The sequence below is a fragment of the Rosa rugosa genome, chromosome 6, assembly GCF_958449725.1.
Source record: "Rosa rugosa chromosome 6, drRosRugo1.1, whole genome shotgun sequence".
NCBI lineage: Eukaryota > Viridiplantae > Streptophyta > Magnoliopsida > Rosales > Rosaceae > Rosa > Rosa rugosa.
Genome location: NC_084825.1, coordinates 42,109,648 through 42,124,481, shown reverse-complemented (window position 1 = coordinate 42,124,481; position 14,834 = coordinate 42,109,648). Strand labels below are relative to the sequence as shown.

Below are 14,834 nucleotides of genomic sequence, written 5' to 3'. Positions count from 1 at the left end.
AGAATTGTGCCGTAATACTAAATATTTAGTCTTCTTTGGTAATGATTTTAAGGTACGTAGATTTACAAGTTTTGAACCCTAATCAATATCTGTTAATTAGTGCATCTGTTAATCATATTGTGAATAATGATATTGTATGTAGGCTATCATCTTTCCAGAAAGTTTCAGATCGAGAAACCGTTGACTCTGTTCCATGCCCTTTGGTCAGGCGCCTTTATGTGGCATCCTCCAACAGAAGAGAGAGATATAAAGGACTTGGAAGACTCTTTGCGTTGGATGGCACCTCTTGTTAAGGATGGCAAGATTATACTGAGGAAACACAACGACCCCTCAACTATACCTTTTTTTTTTTTGACTTTGTCAAGGGGAACCCAAAGGCTTCCTAGGCCCAAGATAAACCCCTTCGGCGCATGTGAAATGCTCCAACCGTGCATTGCAGCACAATGCCTGGCCACTTTGACAGCTTCGGGGTTCGAACCTAGGTTGGGGAGCACACCTAAATAGGCAAGAACCACTAGGCCACTTGCAGTGGTTCCCTCAACTATACCTTATTTCTACCCCTCACAAATTGACCGCAAGGAGTAAATCAGCAAAACTTAAAAACGCTGGGGTAAATTTCATCCACACGTGACGGGTAATATTTATTTTTACTTTTTTTTTTAACCTTTCAAGCATCTCACGTGATCCGAGCAACACAAATACTCAGGTAGGGCCGAAGCGAAATTGGGGAGTGAGGGCAATGACGCCAAAGAAGAAGAGGAGCAACGACGACGACGACGACGACGAATTGGAATCCCTCTGCAACCGCTACCCCTCCGCCCCGCAGGCCCAAAAGCCCACCACCAAACCCACCGGGTCGGGTTCGGGTTCCGGAACCCTAGCCCCGTCGAAATCCACCCTCTACGTCTCCAACCTCGACTACTCCCTCACCAACTCCGACCTCCACACCCTCTTCTCCCGCTTCGGCAAGATCGCCCGCGTCACCGTCCTCAAAGACCGCGACACCCGCCGGAGCCGCGGCGTCGCCTTCGTCCAGTTCGTCACGCGCGATGACGCAGTAAAGTCGGCGCGTGAGATGCACGGGAAGATACTGAACGGCCGGAAGCTCTCGGCGTCGATCGCGGAGGATAACGGACGCGCCGCCGAGTTTATAAAGAAGAGGGAGTACAAGGACAAGACCCGGTGCTACGAGTGCGGCGCCGAGGGGCACTTGAGTTATGAGTGCCCCAAGAACCAGCTGGGGCCGAGGGAGCGGCCGCCGCAGAAGAAAGCGAGGAGAGGCGGCGGCGGAGGAGGAGGAGGTGGTGGAGGTAGAGGGGGTGAGGCGCGTGGGGAGGACGAGGGGGAGTGGGAGAGTGGGGGTGAGAGGTTTGAGGATGATAATTGGGCGTCTGTGGTGGATGGTGGGGCCGGGCAGAGGCTGCTGTTGAGTGAGGAGATGGAGGAGGAGGAGGAGGAGGAGAAGAAGAGGAAGAAGAAGATTAAGAAAGCTGGGTATTTTAGTGATGAGAGTGATCATGATGATGAGGATTAGGGAAGTAATTGATTTTATGAGGTGGGTTTTGTTTGGAATTGGGAGATTTCAAGTGGGTCATTCGTCAAGGTGTGGCTCTTGTTTCTTTTAGAATTTGGTTTTAGCTTAGCTTTTAGAATTTGAATCTGCTTCATATGGGATTTTGATAGTGAAGTTATGATGATTTTGATAATGTAAAGAAAACAAATTTATGCTGGTTTAAGCTAAATCAGAAGCACAGAGATTAGTGAGTAGTGATCATCTCTTATTTTGAAGTTATGCATGCATATATGGTTTTGATTTTTGCATCAAGTTGGTGACTGGTTTTGATATAATTATGACTTTCTAGTTGATCTGGTGTGTGTGTTGATCTTGTGCTATGAAAGATACAGTACGTGCTAATATCACATGGATAGCAAGACTTGACCTTTGTTCGAGTTATGTGATAGGATGATATCTTCACATTTATCGAATCTAGAGCATTACTGATGAATTTGTTTAACAAAAAACAACACATAAAACACATAGCCCTCGCATCTGCTGTGAGTTACATATCAAACACTGTATGCTTGCAACTGCTGTACAAATCAGTACAGTGTATGCTTGCATAGTGCAGATACAACTGTGAAAATCCCAGTGAAGACTTTGGTGGTGTAACTTAACTTCCCTCTCTACTATTACATTGTTCTTTCTGGAAACTAGATTTTATCTAGAACTGGCATGACTTATGGTCTCAACCTCAGCAACAAAATTCCATCATTTATCGGATTTGCCTATGCCCTCTTCCATTTTCTTGGTCTATATGGAAATAAGAAGGTATTATAGATCAGATGAGAGAGATGATTTTCTGCATACTTATATGAATGGAGCAAGAATATTACTCACTATCATTTCATGATCTGCCATAATCTCGTCTATCAACTCCTCTATCAGTTTCTCAGCACTGTTGGGAACAAGAGCTGCAAAAACAGCTGGTTCAAGTCCTGTACAAACCAAAAGGAGCAATTCCAGTTACGCATAAGAAAATGACTAATAGTACTTTGGGGATAATGGGTTATCTTCAGTAGAGTTTTCATATTGATGAGCAGAAGGGGAGGGAAATTAAACATATAGTGACATCCAATTAATTAGGCCGTTGGGAAATCTATAATACAACAGTCAATGAAAAACATATATTTGAGATTCTTGAAAAAAAAAATTTAAGTGTACAGTCCCCCAATTTGAGATTCTATAAGCTTTGTTGAAATTACTATTTCTTTTTTGAGGTCGAAGTTAGCAATCTAATCATGAGGCCAAAAGATAACTTGCTATAGGATGGATAAGGCACCTGTCTCTGGAAAATCATCAATCAACATCATCATCTCTTCCCCACTAAGACCAGATAAGAAACAGATTCGTGGCAGCGGCTCAGCAATCTGCAGAGCAGGACATACCACAATTATTCCAGACTATACCCGTAAGTTAGGACTTAACAAATTGGGGAATATGGAGATACATAAAACAGCCTCCTGCCCAAAATCCACTGAACTGAAAAACTATAACTGCATCTTATGTTGGTCAATTTTGCACAAAACTAAAAAAATGTTAAAAGGTTTTGCAAATTGATGCTTTAGAAACTCTTTAAGCAACGAGAAAACTATGGAATAGTTGTAAAATCTAACTTAGTATCGGAAAGGTGGAAGTGTTTAGTTCCTATGATGGTCAAATCCATATCACGCTATCATCATTGATCTAACAACTAGAACATGTGTGATGAGCACAGCAAGGAACACAATACCCATACGTGAATCATAAACGTTCTAAATCAAAATGGTTTGAGCAAGAAATAGTCATTAGTAAGAAGAAAATTTGACCTTCACTTCCTCCAAATTGGGTTGGATTGTATTCATTGCTTCCCAAAGTGAACGAGTGATCATGTCTTCAGTACAATAAATAACCTACACAACAAGAACGATAATGATGATTAGTATTCTACTCAAATGGGAAGGCGTGATAGATAAGAGTCCACCTCTCATAAAATTCCATTAGTGATAATACATGACAATGAGCCAAAATAATGTTTAAACAATTTCACTATGCAATCAGTAAATCCTTTATTGAAGTTAAGATTGACTAACGATCTTTGGTCTTAGGTCCCTGACAAGAAAAATTGCCTCTATTCTGTTCTTTTGTAGATAGAAAATGAACTGCTGATAATATGTAAAGTTACCTTGAGGAAATCACCTCCTATCTGTTTCAGAAAATCTTGTACCTGCACCAAGAAACACAGAGAATATGGTGAGCGCCATGAGCCAGAACCAATGTTCGTAGGTTTCACTCTACACGTTAACCCTTTATAGAGGCAAAAACTATCTACTTTCTGAGTTGAAGGCTCAAATCTCTGCTCTGTGCTTTATGGGAAGGTAAAAGTGAGTAATATTTAAAAGTTTTGTTCATTTCAAAAATTTCAGTTTCAAAGACATAATAGGATTGCTTCAGCATATAAGCTACTGAAACTCGTATAAACTTTTCTCGTGCAGGAATGGTTTCAGTAGACAAGTTGAAGTAGAAGTCCATTCTTTACAGCAGAAGTACAACAACTTTATAATCTATCAAGTATTTACTGAATAATTTAGAAATTGGAAAAGGGGTGACTGAAGTGATTATAAAATTTCCCCAGTCAAAGAAACAAAATGATAGTAACTAGTCAACCAGAATCATGAATAGAAAAGTACAATAGAGAATAAAAAGTTACCGTCGCAGCTTCCTCCACTTCAAAGCCCAACAATAACAAAGCCTGAAAAACAAAAGGTCTGAACCTTTAACCTCATGGTTAATCTCCAGAACAAGTATCATTTCATTGATACATCCTGGATTTACCAGGTTTATGTAAAAAAACAATATTCTTTCAAATACTAGAAAATTCATTGTGACCACAGCTAACAAATGGCTAAAACTAAAGTAGGCAACTTTATCGATTTCAAAGGCTTTTGTTACTCAAAGTCATTCATTTGTTTCCTTAGATAAGAGTTTTAAGGAGGACATGTTAAAGTAGAAGCAATGACAGGAAACATTTCTGATAACTGGAGCGAAACTGACCACAACTTACAGGTGGGCCAAATATCATACTTTCAGCATTAAGTGGAACAAATTTGGAATCTTCGCTCAATTCACTGGGAACTCCTGTAAAAATTGCAGAGAAAAGTAAACATAATCAAAAAAGTAAGCAGGAAGTAAAATTGAGGAAAGTAAAAGAAGTAATGAGAAACATTGTTGAACAAACTCAATCTCAACATAAAGATTAGCTATTAAGGAATTCCAATTAACACTTTCTTCTTCTTTTTTTCTTTTAACGACTAAAACAACATGCACCAATACATAAAAGCAAATACAAATAGTAACTACAGCACCCACGAATGACCAGAAAGTACCATAATTTAGCTCTGGACACTGAATTTAACAGATACCCATCACCAAAAAAGTCCATTTCATTCTGAAACTGAAAGTTCACAAGAGGAGAAGGTTACCTTCAGCAGACGCTCTGGGTGAGTGCTTGAGCTTCAAGTGATGGGTTTTGGTTGCTGATGATGAAGAAACTGTTGAAATATGTGGAGCTAGCAAAGGATTCAAGGAAACTGAAGGAGGAACCAAAAGCAGATGAGAATTCAGAGAGAAGGCAAGAGCAGATGCCATTTGAATATACACTCTTCTTCTGTTTTCTATCCTCCACTCTCCACATTGAAGTGATATGTAAGCGGGTTTGTTTTTATTTTTTCGTTTTTTACGAGGTTGTGAAAAATAAAAATTGTTCTTTTACCGGGGCATAGTAAAACAGCTTTAGTTACCATCAGGTAATTAGTAGGCACATTTCTCCTTCCATGTCTTGACTTTTGAGTAGTAGAAATGTTGTTCTACTTCTACTATATGGTTTGAATATCATTTGTGTTTAAGTAATTCCGTACTACTTTATTTGCTGGATTTTCATCATGTAGCTTATGTTTTGTTGTTTTTCCTTTCATGTCTATTAAGATTGTTATTCATTGTAATTGCACGTTCGAATAAAAAGTGTTTGAGAATTATCACTCTTTAGTATCAAATAAACTTGTACACGCCACTTGTTGAAATGTTTTGTTCTTGTGAGAAGCATTGATGACCAAACAAACATCGACGTGCAGATGAGTTTATCACTCTTTGTGATTATGCAGAGAAATGAGTGCAGAATAGCAACTAGAAGTCGCAAAATCTCAAACATGCTGAGTGATAAAAAAGATCACTCTCATTTTAAGATCAATAAACTCAATTTTTCTAAAACCAAATAGGGCACCGCACTCTCACTCTGGATTGAGTGTGATTCAGCGGTAGCAATTCACTTTCTTACCACTAATAATTGCTCAGTCCCTTGGCGTCTATCTGTTGATTGAGTCAATTGTTGTACCATTCTCTCCTCTATGCAGATACGTTTTTCACATATTTATCGAGAAGGGAATCAAGTGGCTGACTGCTTAGCTAACTATGGGGTGGATCATGAGGGGCATTATTGGTGGGACTCTTGCCCTCCTTGTGCTTCAGCTGCCTTTGTTCACAATCTGCAAGGTTTACCGAATTTCCGTATTTGCTAATTTTGTGGTGCTTGATAGACTTCATGAAAAGGTGGGTTTGGGTTATGGTGATTTATGTTGCATGGTTGCTGATGAACTATAGGTGTGTTCCATTTATGTGGTTGCTGCGTGGTCACATATATTTGCATGGTTACTGCATGTCCTTCTTCTTTCCATCAGTTTGTAACTATTGCTTACTGCTCATTTTGAGTACTTTACTTCATTTTGTTCTTAGAGAGGTTTTGGTTTATGTCCCCCTCTCTCTTCTTGTAATTTCTTTTCTTTTATTAATAACATAAAATAGAGGGATGGGCGGTGGGTTCCCGGTTGCGATTGCCCCCTTTCTTTCGGGATTGTGGGTGGGTGCCAGTCACCCCAAATCGGCTATCGCAGAGGAACTAATATCGTCTAATCCTCTATTTAATTAAAAAAAAAAAATAAGAGATTATTTAAGTTCATAGTACTTGGTAAAACATTTGGAATTATATCATCAAGATGCAATGAATGCTTGTTTTGGTGAAACCGTGAAAGCACCAGCAATGGTTTTGAACTTTTGGTAAATATGAAGTCGATCATTATAATTGTGAATCTTCAAAATTCACCAAATTACCTAACTATACCATACGATTTTTCCCACTGAATCTTGAAAAGTAGCATTCATATTGATTAATGTACAAGTATCTGGAACTGAACATGGATGGGGTAAAGTATAGATTGAACAAATTACAAAAACAGTAATTTGTAACAGTGCAAATGGGCTCTTTGTACAAAGAAGTAATACACAGAGTAAATAAATCTATTGCTATGTACAGGTAAATGTACTGAAGTGTGAAGAGGGGAAGAATATTACAGTCTACAGACTACAGAACGAATACTCGAAGAACAAACAATCTGATCATAGTAGCCCTGACAGCTCATAGTCAAATATGCTGACCTCTTGATCAATCTGACCATAACCATTAATATTGGAAGGATCAAAAGGCTCAGTCCTCAAAAGCCATGACTCAAGATCTTGAAATGGCAACACATCCGCCATTTGGTCTGCTGTTGAAGGTGATGAACCTTGTAAACTATTTGTTGTTGTAGTATCATCTGAATACATCTGGTAACACAGTTGGTTTAATTCTTGGTCATTCATAAACATTTCTTGGTTCCAGAGCTCGGAAGAATCAAATGATGCATCAATTGAGATATCCACACTACTGACACTAGTACTCCTTTCAGGCTCTACTTGATACTCCTCAACATCTACAACTGGTACTCTGTGCTGTTGCTGAGGGTGTGATGAGGAAGTAGTGATTGAGATATTAGAGCTTCCATTGCCGGTGAGGTCTTGCACAAGGGTCTTGAAGCTTGAGCAATCAGTGATGTAGACTTTAGGCCTCAAGAGTCTAATCAAACTGTTAAACTCCTTCTTCTCTTTCTTAGATATTTTCACTGATGTTTGGCTTACTTTCTTCCCCATAGTTTCTTACAAATTCTACTTTGCTGTCTTAGCTGCCTGCCTAGGATTCACCTCCCAGATATTATGCTAAAGTGGATGCTTCAAAGAGCTATAAATATTAAGGCTAACAATGCAGATTAAGTTTTGAAGGTGGTGGTAGCAGAATAAGACACAAAAATTACAGATGCTGAAAATGATGTTGGTTTGTAAAAAAATAAGAAAAGAAAGCTTCACAGGAATCCATATTGACCAAACTGAAATCACACTTATCTCATTTTCAGAGAATGACCCATCAAACTTCAAAGCAAATGCCAGGGTTTGGATTTACATGGAAGCAGATGTAGACATTGGTCAATTCAAGAGAGTAGAAGGTAACTGCAGAATAATATAACACTATGTAATAAAATATAGGTTAGAAGAGCATTCGGGGCACGCGGCCAACTATTTAGAAATGAACTATTATATCAATCATATATGCTGCATAATTTTTTATTCTGCTTCAAGTAATCAGGAATAATAAACAAATGAGGACACCACGTAATGAAAGGGGAGTTTAATACTAATTTACTTGATTTATGAGGCGAAATGGACATGCCATTAGAACAGTGATGTGTGAATGCACTTAGGTGCATGGCCTCAATGTCCACGTCTCAGGTGTCACATAGGAAATCTGGAATTTTGGCTTTGGCTGTCTTATACTATTTGCTAGCTTCAAATCACACTGCCACATTTCAAGAATGAAGATAGGTGAAGCTAGTATTTAGCAAGGCAAGTCATTTTCTTAAATGGTTGATTAGGGAACTACTTGGTCTCCCATGAATACTGCAGACTCATGATACTGACTGCCTGTGGACTCTAGCAAATTTCTGTCTTCCTACTCCATATTCACCACAAATGTTTATACAGGTAACCCTTCTGTTTGCTTAGTTTGGAAACTTTTGGAATGAGTAATTTCAAATCCATTTAGCCAGGACAATCTCAAACTTCTGTAGCATTCTCCATATAATATATCTTACTTCTTAGTGAAATTGCAACTTCGTACTAAATTTTCCTTGCTTCGTCGAGGTTTCATCCAAAAAAAGAAATTACATAAAATTCCCCTAGGCATTTTTCCGAATCCATATTACCATGATTAGAGTTCCATTTTAACCTACAGGGTTTGGATTGTCACTGTAACCTTGAGTAAAGGCAATTCCACAAGTTTGAACTGGAAACAATATGCTTTTGTTTGAATTAGCTGTAATGAATACATAAAAATATAAGCTATAAAACATGTATTGGCATGGTAGATAGCATCAAAGTGGATGATAAGTCATCACTATGACACTGGCAAACTCTGTATGCTAGCGTTTGTATGTATTAGGTTCCCGGCAAAGTAATGTCAACAATGCCATGACAAAACAGACGCTTCAATTCAATTCACTTGAGTGACAAGAGGTCGAACCTAGCTTAACACTTACATAATAACTAAACTTGACTTTTGGTCAAAAATGTGGTTTTGGTCTCAACTCTTTAAGATATGATATTCAGATGATACAATACTAGACATAATTGCTAGGGATAGGCAACCCTTTGAAGAAGCAAATCCCAAATAGGGTACCAAAAGGTTGGAAGATCCTTAGAAATGACCTGTCCTTGCCTTGCCAGTGAGAAATCAGCCCCAAGGCCCAAAACCCGGGGGTTACTGGACTCTCATCTATTAAAATTGTCCTCAAAATATCTGTTCTTCAAAAGCATCTAATCTATACAGATAATATACATACATCAATGTTGTCCCTCTAAACATGTCGATCAGAGGATCTTCCTCATCTTGAGGGTTCTCAAAGGGCCAAAATGTGATCTTAAATGAAGCTGCAGCCTCTTCTCTGTCCTCTAGTCTTCCCAGTTTGTCAAAGACAATAGCCATTAAGTAGAAAGCTTCTGCTGCCAATTCGTGATACTGTGCACCAGAAGCATTTTATTACATTAATAAAACCATGAGATACTAGAGCATCCAACCTAGTATGTAAATTATATGTCGTCTATAGTCTATACTACTATATGCTAGCTTGCATCTGGGTTAGGTTACAATTCAACAATACACTACTATAAACATAGCAATGGTGGCTGTCATATTGTATCAGCTGTGCGCTCCAGCCACCATGAGCACAAAGCACCACAAAAACATTATTAGACAGAAAAAAAAAAAAAGGAAAAAAAGAGAGACATTTTTCTACGTTTTATATTCTTTATCAAGTGGGGCTTATGAAAAATAAAGATTAAAAACCGACAAGCTTAGACTTTACAGAGGGGCATTGCTCATTAGTAACCCACACTCTTGAGTTTCATAGATGCAAATTTTTTTTTTTTTTTTTTTTTTTTTTGACTTTGTCAAGGAGAACCCAAAGGCTTCCTAGGCCCAAGATAAACCCCTTCGGCGCATGTGAAATGCTCCAACTGTGCATTGCAGCACAGTGCCTGACCACTTTGACAGCTTCGGGGTTCGAACCTAGGTTGGGGAGCACACCCAACTAGGCAAGAACCACTAGGCCACTTGCAGTAGTTGCAAATTCTTAAGTATATTTACCCCGAGCAATTGAAGCTTGTTTCAGAGGATCTAGCACATGAGTTTTGTGGTGTAACAATCGTAAGTTTTGTTAGTGACGTACTTCACCATACAAAAGCCATAGAAAACCATTATTTACACCATTTATCAGTTCACTTCCCTTGCAAATTCTTAAGTATATTTACCCCGAGCAATTCAAGCTTGTTTCAGAGGATCTAGCACATGAGTTTTGTGGCGTAACAATCGTAAGTTTTGTTAGTGACGTACTTCACCATACAAAAGCCATAGAAAACCATTATTTACACCATTTATCAGTTCACTTCCCTTGTAAGATTGAACTCTCTCTATTGGAGGTCAGAATTATATTCCTCGTAATATAAGTTTCAGACAGAATGAAAACATGGAAAGTACATGACTATACACAACTATCCACAAGCAGTCTCTTTTATTTTGAAGTATATCAACTATTAAACAAAAATAACATATTGTATAGAAACTAGGGAAACTCCCAGTAATGCTTCAGCATGGTAGCTAACATATTTACAAACATCGAGAAACCAGGGAATAATATACTGGTCACTATTTTATTCTGGGCACAACTCACATCTGAGCAACCAGATTCTCAGGTTCAGCCGTGGCTTCAGAAAGGGAGCCCTGAGTCCACCTCTTCAACATTGCCAATGCGGCCTTGGGCTGGTCCATCGGAACCATGTGACCCGCATCATGGACCTGTTTAGAACACATAAATTAGGTCATCATTGGTAACCATCCATCGTTTATTAAAGTAAAAGCAGATGATATGTGTGTGAGCTAGTGTGTTCTGTGTGGGGATTGGGGAAGAGAGAGACCTTCAGGAAACTAAGAGGCCCATAGTTCTTAAGAACTCCTGCCTCGGAATCATCGACAACAAAAGGAACTTCTGGAGAATTCACAAACTTGTTCTGACCAGACCATTCCATGGCATGGACCCATCTTGAGTTACCTATAACATACAAATTTACACCAATTGGTAAGAATCGCATAACATAAATATATTGCAATACATGTTTATCTCAAATAGAATCCAATGACATACCAAGCCAGTTGCAGATTAAATCATACTCTCCGGCATACACAAGCAGCTGAATTCCATCCTCAAGAAGAGTAGGAATGCCCACTTCAAGGTTCCTCATCCAGTCCACGAGCATAGCTTGATATACCGTAGGGCTACATGACACAAAATCTATGTCCCCAACTCCAAGTGCCTGTTTAACAGATTTCTGCTTCAAGAATTTTTCCATGTTTGAGAAGTCATAGCAGAGGCTCCCCTCACACTTCTTTCTGATGTCATAGTACTGCACAGTGAAATAATGACCGTCAAAGTTCAAGACCATAAGGTGTTCCATAGGCACCACTATCTCTGAGGATGGCAAGACCCACAACACATTATTTGACTCATCGCTTGAGTAACAAATGTTCAGTAGAGTTGCTAAATTTTGTTCAAAAATACTTTTTGGTGAAGTTTAGATAAAAGTTGAGAAACATGCTAGTTTGCTAATCAGTAATTTGACAGAACTCGATTGAGAATCAGTTTCAAAGCTTTAGAATTATTAAAGTTGGAAGAACCAATTCCTATAAAGTTTCACGGCCATAATTTTCACATGCGTTTTTCGCAGAAGTTGATTGAGGTGAAAACATAACAAGACCAATCATACTGTCAATAACGCGCAAGGTTTTTCAAAGAAACACGACCCAAAAAGCGACTGAAACACCAAAGCCCCCGGAGGTCCAAAAAATATAAGTCATCTTACATTAACATCTCCAGCTCGCGCGATGATGCTACTGAATATGGTATTGCACACAAAATATGAAGCCATGCAAGAGACTGTACCATCAGTACCTGAAACAAAAATTCAAATATTTATCTAAACAAGCAGCAGTGAGTCGGCAGTGACACTTGACCAACCACTGTGGATAATAAATGAGAAGAGATGGTGTTGCTTAATAGAACTCAACCCAACAGAAAAAATTGTAATAGACATTCATGCAGTAAAGAAGAGAGGAGATTGAAGGAATCTCAAAAAAAAAAGAAAAAGAGAGAAGCCACCCCAATATGAAATCATGTTCAACAAACTTGCCAATACTAACCAGTAGATTTGCAACCCCCAGGGGCCAAAAAAGAAGAGAGAGAGAATTCAAAAACAGTTACTACAAAATGAGAAGGGACCACTCATTGTCACTTACCACACAGCTTTATAGCCATTTCGCAAACAGGAAGAACTTTGTTAATACGGTTGTAGTCAGTTTTCGAGATTACTCCATTGTCCAATGCAAAATCTGTGTATGCTTTATACTGGATTGCAGGATCAGTGAGCCCATTGCCAATGGCAAATCCCTGTTCCAACCAGTTTTTCTCAGTTTAATAAGCCATAAAATGATCCATTAAAATTCTCAAAACTAGGAGATATTGGAGGTCCATACCTTTAGATTTATATGAATTCCTTCTTTAGCTTTGTTTCCTTGGTGAACTCGAGCAGCAAAAGCTGGAATATAGTGCCCGGCATATGATTCTCCAGTTATGTAAAAGTCATTCTTTGCCAACTCAGGATGCTCAGCAAAGAAGGCCTGATATCATAGAAAGATCACAATAAGTCAATATTAATAAACTTAAAATCTTGCTTTCCTCCACTGAAATTCTAAAGGTGAAAAAGCAGATTTTCCCAAAAAGATGCTGCCTTCAAGCTTGAGATTTACTACATATACCATAAACAACTTCAGTACTTAACTATCAGTTCAGTAGTTTTAGAAACTGAAAGTTCAGTAACTCCAGCAAAATTACACTGAACTTCATTGTTTTAGCAATGAAGGCTAAATGACACACCTGTAAGAAGTCATAGAGGTCGTTACTAACACCATCTTCAGAGTGACGAATATCACGTCTGTCAGAACTATAACTGAATCCAGTACCAATAGGCTGGTCAACATACAACAGATTAGATGCCTGCAAAAGAAGGGAGAGAGAATTGTTACATCTCTTGCAAAGGAACATAGACCAATATACACAGAGTCACAGACCTTCAATTCAATTATTCAGTTTATACTTTGGATGGCCTTAAGACATGCAGTACTCAGTCTGCATACTTATAATTCGCAATTGGAAAAGATTATAAACTTTGCACTGACCACAACATGACCAACCAAGCTCGAAAACATCATATAAACCCTCTTAACAATTTCATATTTGACAACAACTGAGAGAGAAAGATAAAGAGTAGTAATAAATATTCAAGGACTTGAGTCTGCAACTTCTCTCTTCAAGACTCTCAAGTAACAAGAGAAACAATTTTGATTAGGCACACAGGCAATTATTATTCGATTCAAATTTGGCATATAGATAAAATGAATTGATCAATAGCAGAGACCCTAACATAGAAGTTGCAATTAACTCCTCTAACAACATATACCAAAGTTGTATCAATCCTTTAATACTTCCAACAAGGGAAATACACAATCATGTCCAACCATAACACGGAAGAAATAAATTAACAGAGACCAATTACCTTATCCCAACCATACTCATTCCATACAAGAGACAAGTTATTCGCAATCGAGAAAGGACCATTTTCATAGAACACAGCCAGTTCACTACTGCAACCTGGGCCTCCAGTCAGCCATATCACAACAGGGTCCTTCTTGTTGGTGCGAGACTCGAAGAACAGGTAGAACATCCTACATGATCACACAAATTGAACAGTAAGCACACCAGCAAAATCTAAACCTCTTCAAAATCACTAATTTCCCAAAATTTAACAAATTTCAAACTCATTTCCATAGAACTTTAGCTCAGCTAGCCATCAAACCTAAAATTCATATAAAATCCAAACAAATTCAACTTCAAATTCCACAGTGAAATTTCAAGAAAGCATCGAATTCCTTAATCCTAGAACGTTTGGAAAGGTGACCTGGCGGCGTGAGAATGATCAATCTTGAAGTAACCGGCGTGGTGGCCGAGGTCTTCGACGGAAACCCCAGACTCGCCGACGACGTTGGGGAGCGTGAACCGCTTCTCGACGATCCTCTTCCCGGCGGCGACCGGGGAGGAATCTCTGCCGTCGATGATGTTGGCATCCGAGTCGGGGAAGAGATTCAGGGCTCTGATCAGCTGCTGAGCGTGCACGGAGGGGAAGCTGGACCTGGCGAGGCCGAGGGCGCGAGGGTCGCTGACTCCGGCGAGGGCGGTCAGAGGAGAGAGAATGAGGGTGAAGACGAGAAGAAGAGGAATCGGGAGCTCCATTTTGGTTTCAGGGAAAAAGCAAACGGTCTCTGAAATGGGGCGACTGTTAAGTAGTTGTTGGGGAGTGGGGGGGAGGGGTGATTGGGTATGGTAAGGTACAGGAAGGTAAATGAGTCCTGGCCGTTGGAGTGTTGGTCCATGTATGATTCGGTGGGGTGGAACGGACGGGATTAAGCGCCAGAAGGCGGTTTGGTTTGTGGTGGTGACGTGTCCTCGTTGCTTTGGCTTGAAAGAAACGAAAAGTATTAAAATAAGCAAAAGTGAGGTGGGGCCCGAAAAAAAAGAAGCAAAAAGGGAATGAGGGGGTTGTAATTACGTGTAAAGCGGCTCACAGTTAAAGAGGAGAGCACGCGAGACTGAGATGTTGAACCATTCTAATTTGAGTAATTTCTATTTTCTAATGGCTTGGTTCCTCGGGTGATGCTCTACTTCTTCATGGCTTTAGTCTGCTCGAAGGAGTTCCATTCATATGCTCAATTTTT

At 39.3% G+C, this 14,834-nt stretch overlaps 3 protein-coding genes across 3 annotated transcripts; 1 reads left to right on the top strand and 2 right to left on the bottom strand.

Annotated features, from left to right (window-relative positions):
• The first annotated feature begins 707 nt into the window (after positions 1–707).
• Positions 708–1,767, top strand: LOC133717569 (U11/U12 small nuclear ribonucleoprotein 31 kDa protein). Its single transcript, XM_062144294.1, has one exon. The coding sequence runs from the start codon at positions 740–742 to the stop codon at positions 1,532–1,534; it is 795 nt and encodes a 264-aa protein (XP_062000278.1). The 5' UTR covers positions 708–739; the 3' UTR covers positions 1,535–1,767.
• A 184-nt stretch (positions 1,768–1,951) lies between these two features.
• On the bottom strand, positions 1,952–5,243 carry LOC133717570 (uncharacterized). Its single transcript, XM_062144295.1, has 8 exons — positions 5,020–5,243; positions 4,602–4,675; positions 4,248–4,289; positions 3,723–3,764; positions 3,367–3,450; positions 2,841–2,928; positions 2,399–2,496; positions 1,952–2,311 (listed from the first exon to the last, which is right to left on the bottom strand). Exons 1-8 carry the CDS (start codon positions 5,183–5,185, stop codon positions 2,270–2,272), a joined length of 636 nt encoding a protein of 211 aa, XP_062000279.1. The 5' UTR covers positions 5,186–5,243; the 3' UTR covers positions 1,952–2,269.
• Positions 5,244–10,497: 5,254 nt separating this feature from the next.
• Positions 10,498–14,379, bottom strand: LOC133717244 (serine carboxypeptidase-like). The gene is made up of 9 exons (XM_062143926.1): positions 14,021–14,379; positions 13,619–13,787; positions 12,940–13,059; positions 12,540–12,683; positions 12,303–12,453; positions 11,870–11,958; positions 11,155–11,413; positions 10,928–11,061; positions 10,498–10,808 (listed from the first exon to the last, which is right to left on the bottom strand). Exons 1-9 carry the CDS (start codon positions 14,350–14,352, stop codon positions 10,680–10,682), a joined length of 1,527 nt encoding a protein of 508 aa, XP_061999910.1. The 5' UTR covers positions 14,353–14,379; the 3' UTR covers positions 10,498–10,679.
• Positions 14,380–14,834: the final 455 nt, after the last annotated feature.